Source organism: Delphinus delphis, chromosome 4, assembly GCF_949987515.2.
Source record: "Delphinus delphis chromosome 4, mDelDel1.2, whole genome shotgun sequence".
NCBI lineage: Eukaryota > Metazoa > Chordata > Mammalia > Artiodactyla > Delphinidae > Delphinus > Delphinus delphis.
In genome coordinates, this window is record NC_082686.1 from 72,022,711 (window position 1) to 72,036,093 (window position 13,383).

General features: G+C 41.2%; 1 protein-coding gene across 6 annotated transcripts in view; it reads right to left on the bottom strand.

The window, feature by feature from the left end:
• RNF168 (ring finger protein 168) overlaps positions 1-11,992 on the bottom strand; it is a 42,762-nt gene extending 30,770 nt beyond the window's left edge. For 4 of the 6 annotated variants that reach the window (XR_009519271.1, XM_060010873.1, XM_060010872.1 and 1 more), the window contains exons 1-2: positions 11,883-11,992; positions 11,080-11,416 (exon numbers count right to left, since the gene is read on the bottom strand). Coding sequence is in view for 5 of the 6 variants with exons in the window: in XM_060010873.1 (XP_059866856.1) it covers positions 11,080-11,380 (301 nt within the window). In the remaining variant the exon portion in view is untranslated. The other 2 variants (XM_060010869.1, XM_060010870.1) reach the window with 2 other exon arrangements.
• Between the last annotated feature and the right edge of the window lie 1,391 nt (positions 11,993-13,383).

The window sequence follows — 13,383 nt, forward strand, 5'->3', positions numbered from 1 at the left end:
TATATAAATAATTTTTTTTTTTTTTTTTTAAAAAGAGAAGGCAGGGTGGAGTGATGTCAGCAAAATGGCAGAGCAGGCAGCTCCAAGCTCTCATCCCTCCACAGAAACGTCAAAAAAGCAAGGAGAAACTACCAGAGCCAACACTTCCAGAACTCTGGAAAACAAAGGTTTAGAGCAACCAAGAAAATGGTGAACCAAGAAAAAGGCAACTTCAGGAAGATTGGTTCAAGATGGTGGAGTAGAAGGAGTTGTGCTCACTCCCTCGTGCGACGGCACCGAAATCACAAATAACTGCTGAACAATCATCAACAGGAAGACACTGGAACTCACCAAAAAGATACCCCACATCCAAACACAAAGAAGCCACAATGAGATGGTAGGAGGGGCACAATCACAATTAAATCAAATCCCATAACTGCTGGGTGTGTGACTCACAAACTGGAGAACACTTATACCACAGAAGTCCACCCACCAGAGTGAAGGTTCTGAGCCCCACGTCAGGCTTCCCAACCTCGGGGTGCGGCAACGGGAGGAGGAATTCCCAGAGAATCAGACTTTGAAGGCTAGCGGGATTTGATTGCAGGACTTCGACAGGACTGGGGAGAACAGAGACTCCACTCTTGGGGGCACACACAAAGTACTGTGTGCACTGGGACCCAGGGGAAGAAGCAGTGACCCCATAGGAGACTGAACCAGACCTACATGCTAGTGTTGGAGGGTCTCCTGCAGAGGCGGGGGGTGGCTGTGGCTCACCGTGGGGACAAGGACACTGGAAGCAGAAGTTCTGGGAAGTACTCCTTGGCGTGAGTCCTCCCAGAGTCGGCCATTAGCCCCACCAAAGAGCTGGGTAGGCTCCAGGGCTGGGTCGCCTGAGGCCAAACAACCAAAAGGGAGGGAACCCAACTCCACCCATCAGCAGACAAGAGGATTAAAGTTTTACTGAGCTCTGTCCATCAGAGCAACACCCAGCTCTACCCACCATCAGTCCCTCCCATCAGGAAGCTTGCACAAGCCTCTTAGACAGCCTCATCCAGCAGAAGCCAGGCAGCAGAAGAAACAAGAACTATAATTCTGCAGCCTGTGGAACAAAAACCACATTCACAGAAAAAAAAAAAAAAAAAAAGAAAAGGCAGAGGACTTTGTACCATATGAACAAACAAGATAAAACCCCAGAAAAACAACTAAATGAAGTGGAGATAGGCAACCTTCCAGAAAAAGAATTCAGAATAATGATACTGAAGATGATCCAGGACCTTGGAAAAGGAATAGAGGCAAAGATAGAGAAGATGCAAGAAATGTTTAACAAAGAGCTAGAAGAATTAAAGAACAAACAAACAGAGATGAACAATACAATAACTGAAATGAAAAATACACTAGAAGGAATCAATAGCAGAATAGCTGAGGCAGAAGAACAGATAAGTGACCTGGAAGACAGAATGGTGGAATTCACTGCCATGGAAGAGAATAAAGAAATAAGAATGAAAAGAAATGAAGACAGCCTAAGAGACCTCTGGGACAACATTAAACACAACAACATTCGCATTATAGGGGTCCCAGAGGAGAAGAGAGAGAGAAAGGACCCGAGAAAATATTTGAAGAGATTATAGCTGAAAAATTCCCTAAAATGGGAAAGGAAATAGCCACCCAAGTCCAGGAAGCGCAGAATCCCAGGCAGGATAAACCCAAGGAGAAACACGGCGAGACATGCAGTAATCAAACTGAAAAAAATTAAAGACAAAGAAAAATTATTGAAAGCAGCAAGGGAAAAATGACAAATAACATACAAGGGAACTCCCATAAAGTTAACAGCTGATTCCTCAGCAGAAACTCTACAAGTCAGAAGGGAGTGGCATGACATATTTAAAGTGATGAAAGGGAAGAACCTACAACCAAGATTACTCCACCCAGCAAGGCTCTTATTCAGATTCAACAGAGAAATCAAAAGCTTTACAGACAAGCAAAAGATAAGAGAAATCAGCACCACCAAACCAGCTCTACAACAAATGCTAAAGTAACTTCTCAAAGTGGGAAACACAAGAGAAGAAAAGGACCTACAAAAACGAACCTGCAACAATTAAAAAAATGGTAACAGGAACATAATTATCGATAATTACCTTAGACATGAATTGATTAAATGCTCCAACCAAAAGACACAGGCTCGTTGAATGGATACAAAAGCAAGACCTATATATATGCTGTCTACAAGAGTCTCACTTCAGACCTAGGGACACATACAGACTGAAAGTGAGGGGATGGAAAAAGATATTCCATGCAAATGGAAATCAAAAAGAAAACTGGAGTAGCAATACTCATATCAGATAAAATAGACTTTAAAATAAAGAATGTTACAAGAGACAAGGAAGGACACTACATAATGATCAAGGGCTCGATCCAAAAAGAAGATATAACAATTATAAATATATATGCACCCAACATAGGAGCACCTCAATACATAAGGTAACAGCTAACAGATATAAAAGAGGAAATTGACAGTAACACAATAATAATGGGGGACTTTAACACTTCACTTACTCCAATGGACACATCATCCAGACAGAAAATTAATAAGGAGACACAGGCTTTAAATGACTCAATAGACCAGGTAGATTTAATTGATATTTACAGGACATTCCATCCAAACACAGCAGATTACACTTTCTTCTCAGGAATAGGAATAAACCTAGGAATAAATCTACCTAAGGAGACAAAAGACCTGTAGGCAGAAAACTATAAGACACTGATGAAAGAAATTAAACATGATACCAACAGAGAGATATACCACGTTCTTGGATTGGAAGAATCAATCATGTGAAAATGACTATACTACCCAAAGTAATCTACAGATTCAATGCAATCCCTATCAAATTACCAATGGCATTTTTTACGGAACTAGAACAAAAACTCTTAAAATGTGTATGAAGACACAAAAGACCCCGAATAGCCAAAGCAGTCTTGAGGGAAAAAAACGGAGCTGGAGGAATCAGACTTCCTGACTTCAGACTATACTACAAAGCTTCAGTAATCAAAACAATATGGTACTGGCACAAAAACAGAAATACAAATCAATGGAATAAGATAGAAAGCCCAGAGATAAACCCACGCACCTATGGTCAACTAATCTATGATAAAGGAGGCAAGGATATACAATGGACAAAAGACAGTCTCTTCAAAAAGTGGTGCTGGCAAAACTGGACAGCTACATGTAAAAGAATGAAATCAGAACACTCCCTAACACCATACACAAAAATGAACTCAAAATGGACTAGAGACCTAAATTTAAGACTGGACACTATAAAACTCTTAGAGGAAAACATAGGAAGAACACTCTTTGACATAAATCCCAGCAAGATCTTTTTTGATCCACCTCCTAGAGTAATGGAAATAAAAGCAAAAATAAACAAATGGGACCTAATGAAACATGAAAGCTTTTGCACAGCAAAGGAAACCATAAACAAGATGAAAAGACAACCCTCAGAATGGGAGAAAATATTTGCAAACGAATCAACGGACAAAGGATTAATCTCCAAAATACATAAACAGCTCAAGCAGCTCAATATTAAAAAAACAAACATCTCAATCCAAAAATGGGCAGAAGACCTAAATAGACATTTCTCCAAGGAAGACATACAGATGGCCAAGAAGCACATGAAAAGCTGCTCAACATCACTAATTATTAGAGAAATGCAAATCAAAACTACAATGAGGTATCACCTCACACAAGTTAGAATGGGCATCATCAGAAAAGCTACAAACAGCAAATGCTGGAAAGGGTGTGGAGAAAAGGGAACCCTTTTGCACCGTTGATGGGAATGTAAATCGATACAGCCACTATAGAGAACAGTACAGAGGTTCCTTAAAAAACTAAAAATAGAAGTACCATATGACCCAGCAATCCCACTAACTGGGCACATACCCAGAGAAAACCATAATTCAAAAAGACACATGCACCCCAATGTTCATTGCAGCACTATTTACAATAGCCAAGACATGGAAGCAACCTAGATGCCCTTTGACAGACAAATGGATAAAGAAGATGTGGTACATATATACAATGGAATATTACTCAGCCATAAAAATGAACGAAATTGGGTCATTTGTAGAGACGTGGATGGATCTAGAGACTGTCATACAGAGTGAAGTAAGTCAGAAAGAGAAAAACAAATATAGTATATTAACACATATATGTGGAACCTAGAAAAATGGTACAAATGAACCAGTTTGCAGGGCAGAGATAGAGACACAGATGTAGAGAACAAACATATGGACACCAAGGGGGGAAAAGTGGAACAGTGGGTGGTGGTGATGGGATGAATTGGGCGATTGGGATTGACATATATAAGTTAATATGTATAAAATAGATAACTAATAAGAACCTGCTGCATAAAAAATAAATAAAATAAAATAGAAAACTTCAAAAGAAAATGTCTTGCTGTTTCCAATGGGGTTTTTTAGTGGTTTGTCTAAGATATATCTCTATGGAGATCCTAGTGTTGTACCTTTCTTATTCTTCTAAACCCGAGTAAATGTGAATTATAACATTAAATGTTTAAAAAAAAAGAAAAAGAAAAAGCCAATCTCAAAAGCAGTAGGGGACTTCCCGGGTGACGCAGTGGTTGAGAGGCCGCCTGCCAATGCAGGGGACACGGGTTCGTGCCCAGGTCCGGGAAGATCCCACATGCCGTGGAGCAGTTGGGCCCGTGAGCCATGGCCGCTGAGCCTACACGTCCCGAGCCTGTGCTCCGCAATGGGAGAGGCCACAACAGTGAGAGGCCCGCGTACCGCAAAAAAAAAAAAAAAAAAAAAAAAAAAAAAGCAGTAGGAAAATTTGGGGGACACTTTACTTGTTCTTGCCCCACACACTCCTCAGCATACTGGCAGTCTTTAAGAGGGAAACCCACGTTCTCAGATTGGGACACTTGTTCCTGGTTCTGGAGGGAAATGAGCAGACTCAGGGCAAGACACATGCTCAGAAAACATCTGAGAAGACCCTAAGCTTTCACCTTGGGCTGATCCCAGGCTCAATTCAAGGCTGGCTAAGTGCTGAAGGACAGCCTTGGCACCAAGCCAATGTGTCAAGACAGAGAAGTGCTTCTTTGTTTTGTTTCTTTTTCTTGTTTTTTCAGCTCCTGACATTCAAAGAAATCTGTCAAAACACTAACCAAACACAAACTAAGACAAAGACTCGGTGATCACACACATTAAGGAACACAGTCTTTGCAAAAATAGTTTGGGAAACTCAGTAACAAATGGCCTATTATAGCCTTAAACAATCAAAAAAATGGTAAACCCCAGGGAAAGGGAAGAATCTGATTCCCAGAGTTACCACATTGTAATATTCAAATGTTCAATTTTCTCCAAAAAACCAACCACAAGGCATACTAAGAAACAAGAACGTTTGGACAATTCAAAGAAACAGAAACCATCCCTAAGGAAGTCTAGACATCAGACTTACTAAACAAAAACTTTAAAATAACTGTCTTATCAACAAATGGCACCAGGAAAACGAGATATCCACATGTAAAAGAATGAAGTTGGACCCTTCCCACACACCATATACAAAAATTAACTCAAAATGGGTTAAAAACTTAGGGACTTCCATGGCAGTCCAGTGGTTAAGACTCTGCGATTCCAATGAAGGGGGGCAGGTTCAATCCCTGGTCAGGGAACTAAGATCCCACATACTGCACAGCACAGGGGGTGGGGGGTGCGGTAAAAAAAAGGATATACAACCCAATAAGAAAAAAATGAGCCTGAGATCTGAACAGACTCTTTACCAAAAGAGACAGACAGCAAAAAAGCACATGAAAAGATGCTCATATCAAAACTTGTCAAATTGCAAATTTTAAATACACTCAGTTACTGCACATTAATTATACTTCAATAAAGCTATGAAATTTTAAAAAATAAACTTAAATAGCACTCACAGAAAAGCAAACAGATGTGCTCACGTGACATGCAATGGCTTGGACTGACTACAGATAATAACACTGTGTATCATGAAGGCTCATTTTAAAGAATGACATTATGATGGACTCTGTTAGTTTCCTATTTCACACCCAGTCTTCTTTGCTTCCTTATTAAAAGAACCTCAACTGCGTTCAAGAAAATGTGTCCAGCTAAAACAAGCAGAACTCTGTATCTGTGGCTGTTTTACCTTTGTAACAGAGACGCCACCCACTTCCCTCCATGTCCATGCTGGAATACGGGAGCACAGCATTTGTACTGTGACCACGAGGACAAAAGCCAATACTAAGGATGGAGGGGGGAAAAAACGGGGAGGAACCTGGTTCCTTGATGACATCCACATGAGTCAAGTCCTAGATTGCTTGCCTCTGAACTTGTTGAGAAAAGATGTCTTCCTTGTTTAAGCCATTATTTGTTGCTGTGTCTCTTACACATAGTTGATCAAAATTTGTAACAGTGAGAGAATTTAGTTCAGAAGTGGGGTCTGAGGTACTAGTCACCCAAATCAGCGCTATGTCACTGTCCAATTTTATGGTCCCACTCTTTTCCCTACTAAGTCCTTTAACTTTTATAAGAGATCTAGTGAGATTTTAAACTCAATTTATGTTGTAATTCATCAACTCACAAGCTCAGGCTCTGGTTTTTGACAGTATCAGCCTATGACTGCAAAAGATGAGAAAACTCTCTTAGGGAAATCACAGAAACTTCCTGGGTTTTTTAATGCCTTAAGAAAGAATTCTACTTAAGTAAAATTTCTGAGTAATGGAGGGGGGGAAAAAAGAATTCTATACAAACCCATGGCAAGCATCCATAGCCTCTCCTTAAGTGGGCACTTTATTCTAGGTAATAACTTAAGGAACTGTTTCATCACTGCATGATATTGGACTGCTAAAGTCACATCCTCTGTAACTAATTTTATCCTCACGGCCATCAAACCCAAACAGTTGCTACAACCAATGTGAGATTCCCACATCTCTGAAGGTCTCCTACTTGCAACTAATCTTGCTATCAATTATCAAACAGGTCTGCCTAGTAATAGCATATTATAGAAATCAAACATAGAAATAATCTTTGGGTGGGCCTGAGACCCAGGTCCTAAAGGTATGTAACCAGCAATAATGCCCAATTACACCATGAGAGTTGTTCTAGCAAAAATACCATTTCCGCTGCTGCTCAGACCTGGATTCCAAAAGTCCAAGCGGTGCTGCCCCTGAAGAAGTGGGTTTCTCTGTCACCAGGCTTGCAGGTCAGTCTTCCTGCTCACTGCTACATATTCATATTGTTTACTTCTAAATCCAGGTCTTAGGTCACATGCCTGACCCTAGGAGATGGGAAGTATGAATCCTGTAATTTCGTGGAGAAGACAGAACCCTTAGGTAGGAAACTATCAAAACATAAGATGTTGTGCAGCCACAAATTGTAACTGTCCACCACTTACGTTATTATCTTTACCACCTTAACCTCAAACATTTTACACAAGACACTTCTATACAATGACAGTTAATTACCCATCACCACTTTTTAGTCATACTTACCGAACGGCCACCTAAAACTACATATAAAGCTCCTGAAGAAAACAGGGGAAAAGCTTCATGACATGGGATTTATCAATGATTTCTTGGATATGACACCAAAAGCACAAGTAACAAAAGTAAAAATAGACAAATGGGCTACATCAAACTTAAATACTTCTGTCCATCAAAGGACACAATCAATAAAGTGAAATGGCAACCTATGAAATGAGAAAATATTTGCAAATCATATCTGATAAGGGTTAACTCCAGAATATATTAGGAATACTAACAACTCAATAACAAAAAAACAAATACCTGATTAAAAAATGAGCAAAGGACCTAAATAAACATCTTTCCAAAGAAGATATGCAATGGCCAATAAGCACATGAAAAGATGCTCAATATCATTAGTCATTTGGGAAATGCAAATCAAAACCACAATGGGATAGCATCTCCCACCCACTAGGATGGCTGTCTGAAACAAAACAAAACCATAAAGTAACAAATGACCAAGATATCCTAAAAAGGAACCCTTGCACATTGCTAGTGGGAGTGTTTAAGATTGTATAGCTGCTATGGAAGAGTATAGCAGTTCCTCAAAAAATTAAACATAGAATTACCATGTGATCCAGCAGTTCCTTTCTGGGTACATACCCAAAAGAGTTGAAAGCAGGGATACAGACACTTGTACACCAATGTTCATAGCAGCATTATTCACAATAGCCAAAAGGTGGAAGCCAAAGATGGAAGTAACCCAAAGATCCATTGACAAATGAATGCATAAACAAAGCATGGTAAATACATACAATGAAACATTATTTAGCCATAAAAAGGAATGAAATTCTGACCCATGCTACAACATGGATGAACTCTGACATTATGCTAAGTGAAAGAAGGTGGTGATCTTTTTGTAGTGTATAAAAATATCGAATCACTGCTGTACCTCTGAAACCAATACTGTAAGTCAATTATACTTCAATTTTTAAAAAAACTGCCCAATTGCCCTCCTGGAGAAAAGAAAGAGAGAGGAGAGGAGATAAGGGAAGGGAAGGGAAGGGGAGGGGAGGGGAGGGGAGAGAAGGGGAGGGGAGGGGAGGGGAGGGGAGGGGAGAAAAGGGAAGGGGAGGGGAGGGGAGGGGAGGAGAGGAGAGGGGAGGGGAGGGGAGGGGAGGGGAGGGGAGGGGAGGAAGAAGCCACATACAAAAGCACAAACAGCTACTATGATTCTACTTATATGAGGTACCCAAAGTAGTCAAATTCATAGAGGCAGGAAGTAACAATGGTGGTTGCCACGGGCTGAAGGAAGGAATTGGGGAACTGTTGTTTAATGGTATGGAGTTTCAGTTTGGGAAGATGAAAAAGTTCTGGAAAGGGATGGTGGTGATGGTTGCACACCTATGTGAACGTACTTAATACCTTGGACTGCACACCTAAAAATGGTTAAAATGGTAAATTTTGTTATGTATACTTTACCAACAATTTAAAAAACACACTAAGCTACCACTTAACACCTCCTAGGATGGCTGTAAAAAAATTAAAAGAAAAAAAAAAAAACCCAGAAAATAATAAGTGTTGGTTAGGATGTGCAGAAATTGGAACCATTACACATTGTGGTGGGAATGTAAAACGGTGCAGACCTGTGGAAAAGTTTGGCAGTTTCTCAAAAAGCTAAACATAGAATCACCATAGAATCACCAGCAATTCCACTCCTAGATATATACACAAAAGAAATGAAAACATATTCAAACAAATACTTGTACATGAATATTCATATCAGCACTGTTCGAACAGCCAAAAGATGAAAACTACCCAAATGTCCATCAATGGATGAGTGAAAAAAATATATCCATAAAATTATTCAGCCCTAAAAAGGAAAGAAGTACTGATATAACCTTGTATGAACTTTGGAAGCATTATGCTAAGTGAAAGAAGCCAGACACAACAGATCACATACTGAATGAACACACTTATATGAAAAACCTAGAACAAGCAAATTCATAGAGATTAGAAACTCCGGAAAGGGGGAGGGGAGCGGAAGAGTCATTGCTTAATGGTTGAAGAGTCTGTCTGGGGTAATGAAAAAGTTTTGGAAACACAGTGGTGATGGCTGCAAAACATTGTGAATGTAATTAACAACACTGAACTGTACACTTAAAAATGGTTAAAATGGCAAATTTTATTTACCACAATAAAAAGAATTCCAAAATAAGGCAAGTAGACCAGAGCATAAGCACCACATTCAAAGCCTAAACATGAAACACCGCATGACTTATTGATCACGTGAGTGATCAGGCTGCTAGAGTCCAGTGTTCAGTTTGGAGCATAATGAATAGTACATACTGTGGAGAGCTATGAATAAAAATGGATGAACTAGATGGAACTGGCCACAGAAAGCTATTTTAGGCTCCCAGTGTAACAGGGAAGAGGCAAATCAGACTAGATGTAGGATCTGTTTTTTACTTTAACCTTTGCTTCCTGTTGCTTTTGTTCACTAAAAGGATACTGTCTACACATAATGGCTTGCCTGGGGGAACCCTGCCTCTCTGCCTGAATGTTAAACCAAAGTGCCTTTGCTCAAGGAAACGTCTGGGATATTTGCAAAATTTATGGCTTTTTTACTTTACTTCCTCATCTCCTCCCCCTCTCTGTGCTATAAAAGAAACTGGCATCCAAACCCGGTAAGATGGTTATTTTGAGACTTTAGTCGGCTATCTTCTTGGTCTGCCGGCTTTCCAAATAAACTCGTATTCCTTTCCTCAACACCTCGTCTCTGATTTATTGGCCTGTCGCCAGGGAGCAGAGAGAGCTTGTATACTGTAACACTTGCAAGCTGAAGAATTAAATGAATGGCGATGCACGGCAAGTAAGTTAGAGAAAGTAATTTAAAGTGAAAAAGATATTAACACAAGAATCCAGTAGTTTCCTTACTTCTGCTGTTGCTATACTACACTACTGCTCATCTGTGACTATATAACTTTTCACATGACTTAAGACTCTAGCAGGCAATTCTTTTGTTCTGGGTTTTTTCTTTCCATTTTTAATCCAGCAAATATCAATTGAATACAGCCTGCGCTGTGACAATGAACAAAATCGTGCCACTGACCTTAATCAACATTTTGGGACCCATAAAACCCAAATACCCCTGAAAAATTTAGACAAACACTAACCGGGCTTTCTGTTTTATTCTTTAAAAAAATGGATTAGGGGCTTCCCTGGTGGCGCAGTGATTAAGAATCTGCCTGTCAATGCAGGGGACACGGGTTCGATCCCTTTCGACCCCTGGTCCGCAAGCTCCCACATGCCGCGGAGCAACGAAGGCCTCGCACTACTGAGTCTGTGCTCTAGAGCCGGCGTGCCACAACTATTGAAGCCCGTGCGCCTAGAGCCCGGGCTCCGCAACGAGAAGCCACTGCAATGAGAAGCCCGTGCACCCCAACACAGAGCAGCCCCCGCTCGCGGTAACTAGAGAAAGCCCACACGCAGCCACGAAGACTCAACGCAGCCAAAAAATAATTAATTAATTTAAAAAAATGGATTAGTGGTGATTGGCTTTTAAAAGGATTTTTGATTTTAGATAACAAACGCGCTGGGTTTTACTCACCAATTTCCTCTGATTCTTGCCCAGAGGCTCTCAGCTTGCATTCCTCTGTATAGTGTTTTTGAATTATCTCCCACAGTTCCGTATTGACAAGAGAATTTGTTCGGGTATGGTACCGAGTCCACGAAGAGACCCGGCGGCGACAGAAGGGACAGCACAAATTTGCCTTTTCGACAGTCGATTGGAAGCATGGTTTACAGAGCGTGTGGTTACAAGGGAGTGTCACAGGCTCAATTAGGATTTCCACACAGATCTGGCACTGGCATTCCAACAAGGAAGGGATGGCGTCTTTGGGTACAGCCATTTTAATATGCTAATAAGGCATATTCAACATCAACACCTGAAAGAGAAAGAATCGTATTTCCAGCCCAAGTAAGGAAAAAGCAAATTAACAGTTTTGTGTTTAAATATTATGCTCAGCAGCCTACCAGAATTCAGAGATTGGGAGTATCTAACGTCTTGAAGTAAAAAGATGTTCTGCTGGCAAGGTAAACAGTACGACCCTGGAAGGCGGTGTATTTGTCCATGTTTAAGACAAACATCCGGAAAGAAAACAAATGAACCTTGGCTGCTCCCAGGCGTTAACAACCGCTGCGGCAAGAAGAACGGTGGGCTCTGGCTCTTTGGCGCCGCAGGAGGCTCGCACCAAGTTCCCCTCCTCCCTCTTACCAGGTGAGGATGCTCTCTTAGTTCCAGGCAGCCAAGCCCGAGGCCGCCTAGGCGCGCAACCACCAGGCCACCGCTCGAGAAAGAACGCTGCTTCCCCCCGGACGCCGGGCTCTGCTGGAGCGGGACTCCAGTCTTACCGCTGCTGTGGGGCCGCAAGCGAGCATTTCCCGGGGCTCTGAGTCCACCCCTCGCCTTTCTTCGGTCAGCCAGAAAGCCTCATCTTGGCTGCAGTGCTGTAGCAAACCGACAAGGGCTAGTGACGTCACAGCTGCCCGCCAAAACGGCCCCTCCCACCTTACAGAACCGACCAAGAGCAGAGACGGCTAACATTTGGCCGGGAGGGACTTCCGGGCCTGCGCGCGCGCCGCCCGCCCCGCCCCCGGGAGTGGGCCCTCCCCTTGCGTCGCAACCCCTGCGGCTCCACTTTTCCCGCGTGATTCTTGCTTCCGGAGGCTGCGGAAGCCGGGCAGTGTCGCAAGGTTAGTGTCTGGGCAGAAAATGGGAAACCTCAAAACAAACTAAAAACCGAATAGTAGTTTAAAAAATTCTTTCCTCAGTACTCCTCAGAATACACTTCTGTTTTCGTTAATTTGTAACTAAGCCTCTTAGGTCGCTTTCCAAAGTTCTTGGAAAAGCGTCTCCGAGAAAGGCTGTGGTCAGAGAATCCACAAACTTGCTGCAGTTTAACAGGCACTTGGGAAACAAACTTTGGTGCTGCTGCCACGATCCTGGGCTTAACTACTTTATTGTTAAATTTCAGTCTAGAGCAGTCAGAATTACAAAGGAAGTCAAAAGGAGAATATTTCATCTTTTTATGCTTTTGGAATAAGTTTTTCTACTTTGGTATTGAGTTCTTTTACTGACAACTGATCCTACTGAATTGAGTTGTATGAAAAAGTAGGTTTTGGCTAAGAAAACGGTGGGGATTATATAAAGACTGTGATCTCTAGTACTTAAGAACCAAGCTTCATAGAGACAAAGTAGAGTTATTATTTAATGGATATAGAGTTTCAGTTTTACAGGTTCTGCAGACGGATGGTGGTGATGGTTGCACAATTTTATGAATGTAAATATTTAATACTGCTGAACTGTACACATAAGAATGGTTAAGGTGGTTCTCACTACTGCACTTGACTAGTCTTAAAAAAATAAAAAAAAAATTTTTAAATGGTTAAGGTGGTGAATTTTATGTTATGTGTGTTTTACCTCAATTTTAAAATTTTTGGAAAAAAACAGGTCTGAGTTTTCTGAGGAAATGCTAAATAGCTGTGGACGAAGAGGAAAGAAAGTCACTGTGCATGTAAATAGTCATTAAGGTCTTTTAGGTTTGCTGAGGTCATTTAGGTGCTGGAGATGAGTGGTTTACAGATGAAGGCAAAACTAGGAGGTGTGGATCCTTTCTAGAGAGCTTTGGAAGTTTCGTTTTTTTTTAACTCGAGTTCAAAAAACTGGTTGTCATCCAGTTGTCCATAGTATCAATCCCTTAATTCCAGGCTCCCTAATGTGATCCCAACCTCCTTTTCCTGTGGAATCTCCTATTATTCTTTTAAACATTCAGTTATGATCTATTCACTGTCATACAAATCTTGTGTTTTGGGGCCATTGCTTGAAATCTCAGTTCATCCTAAATGAGTTGCT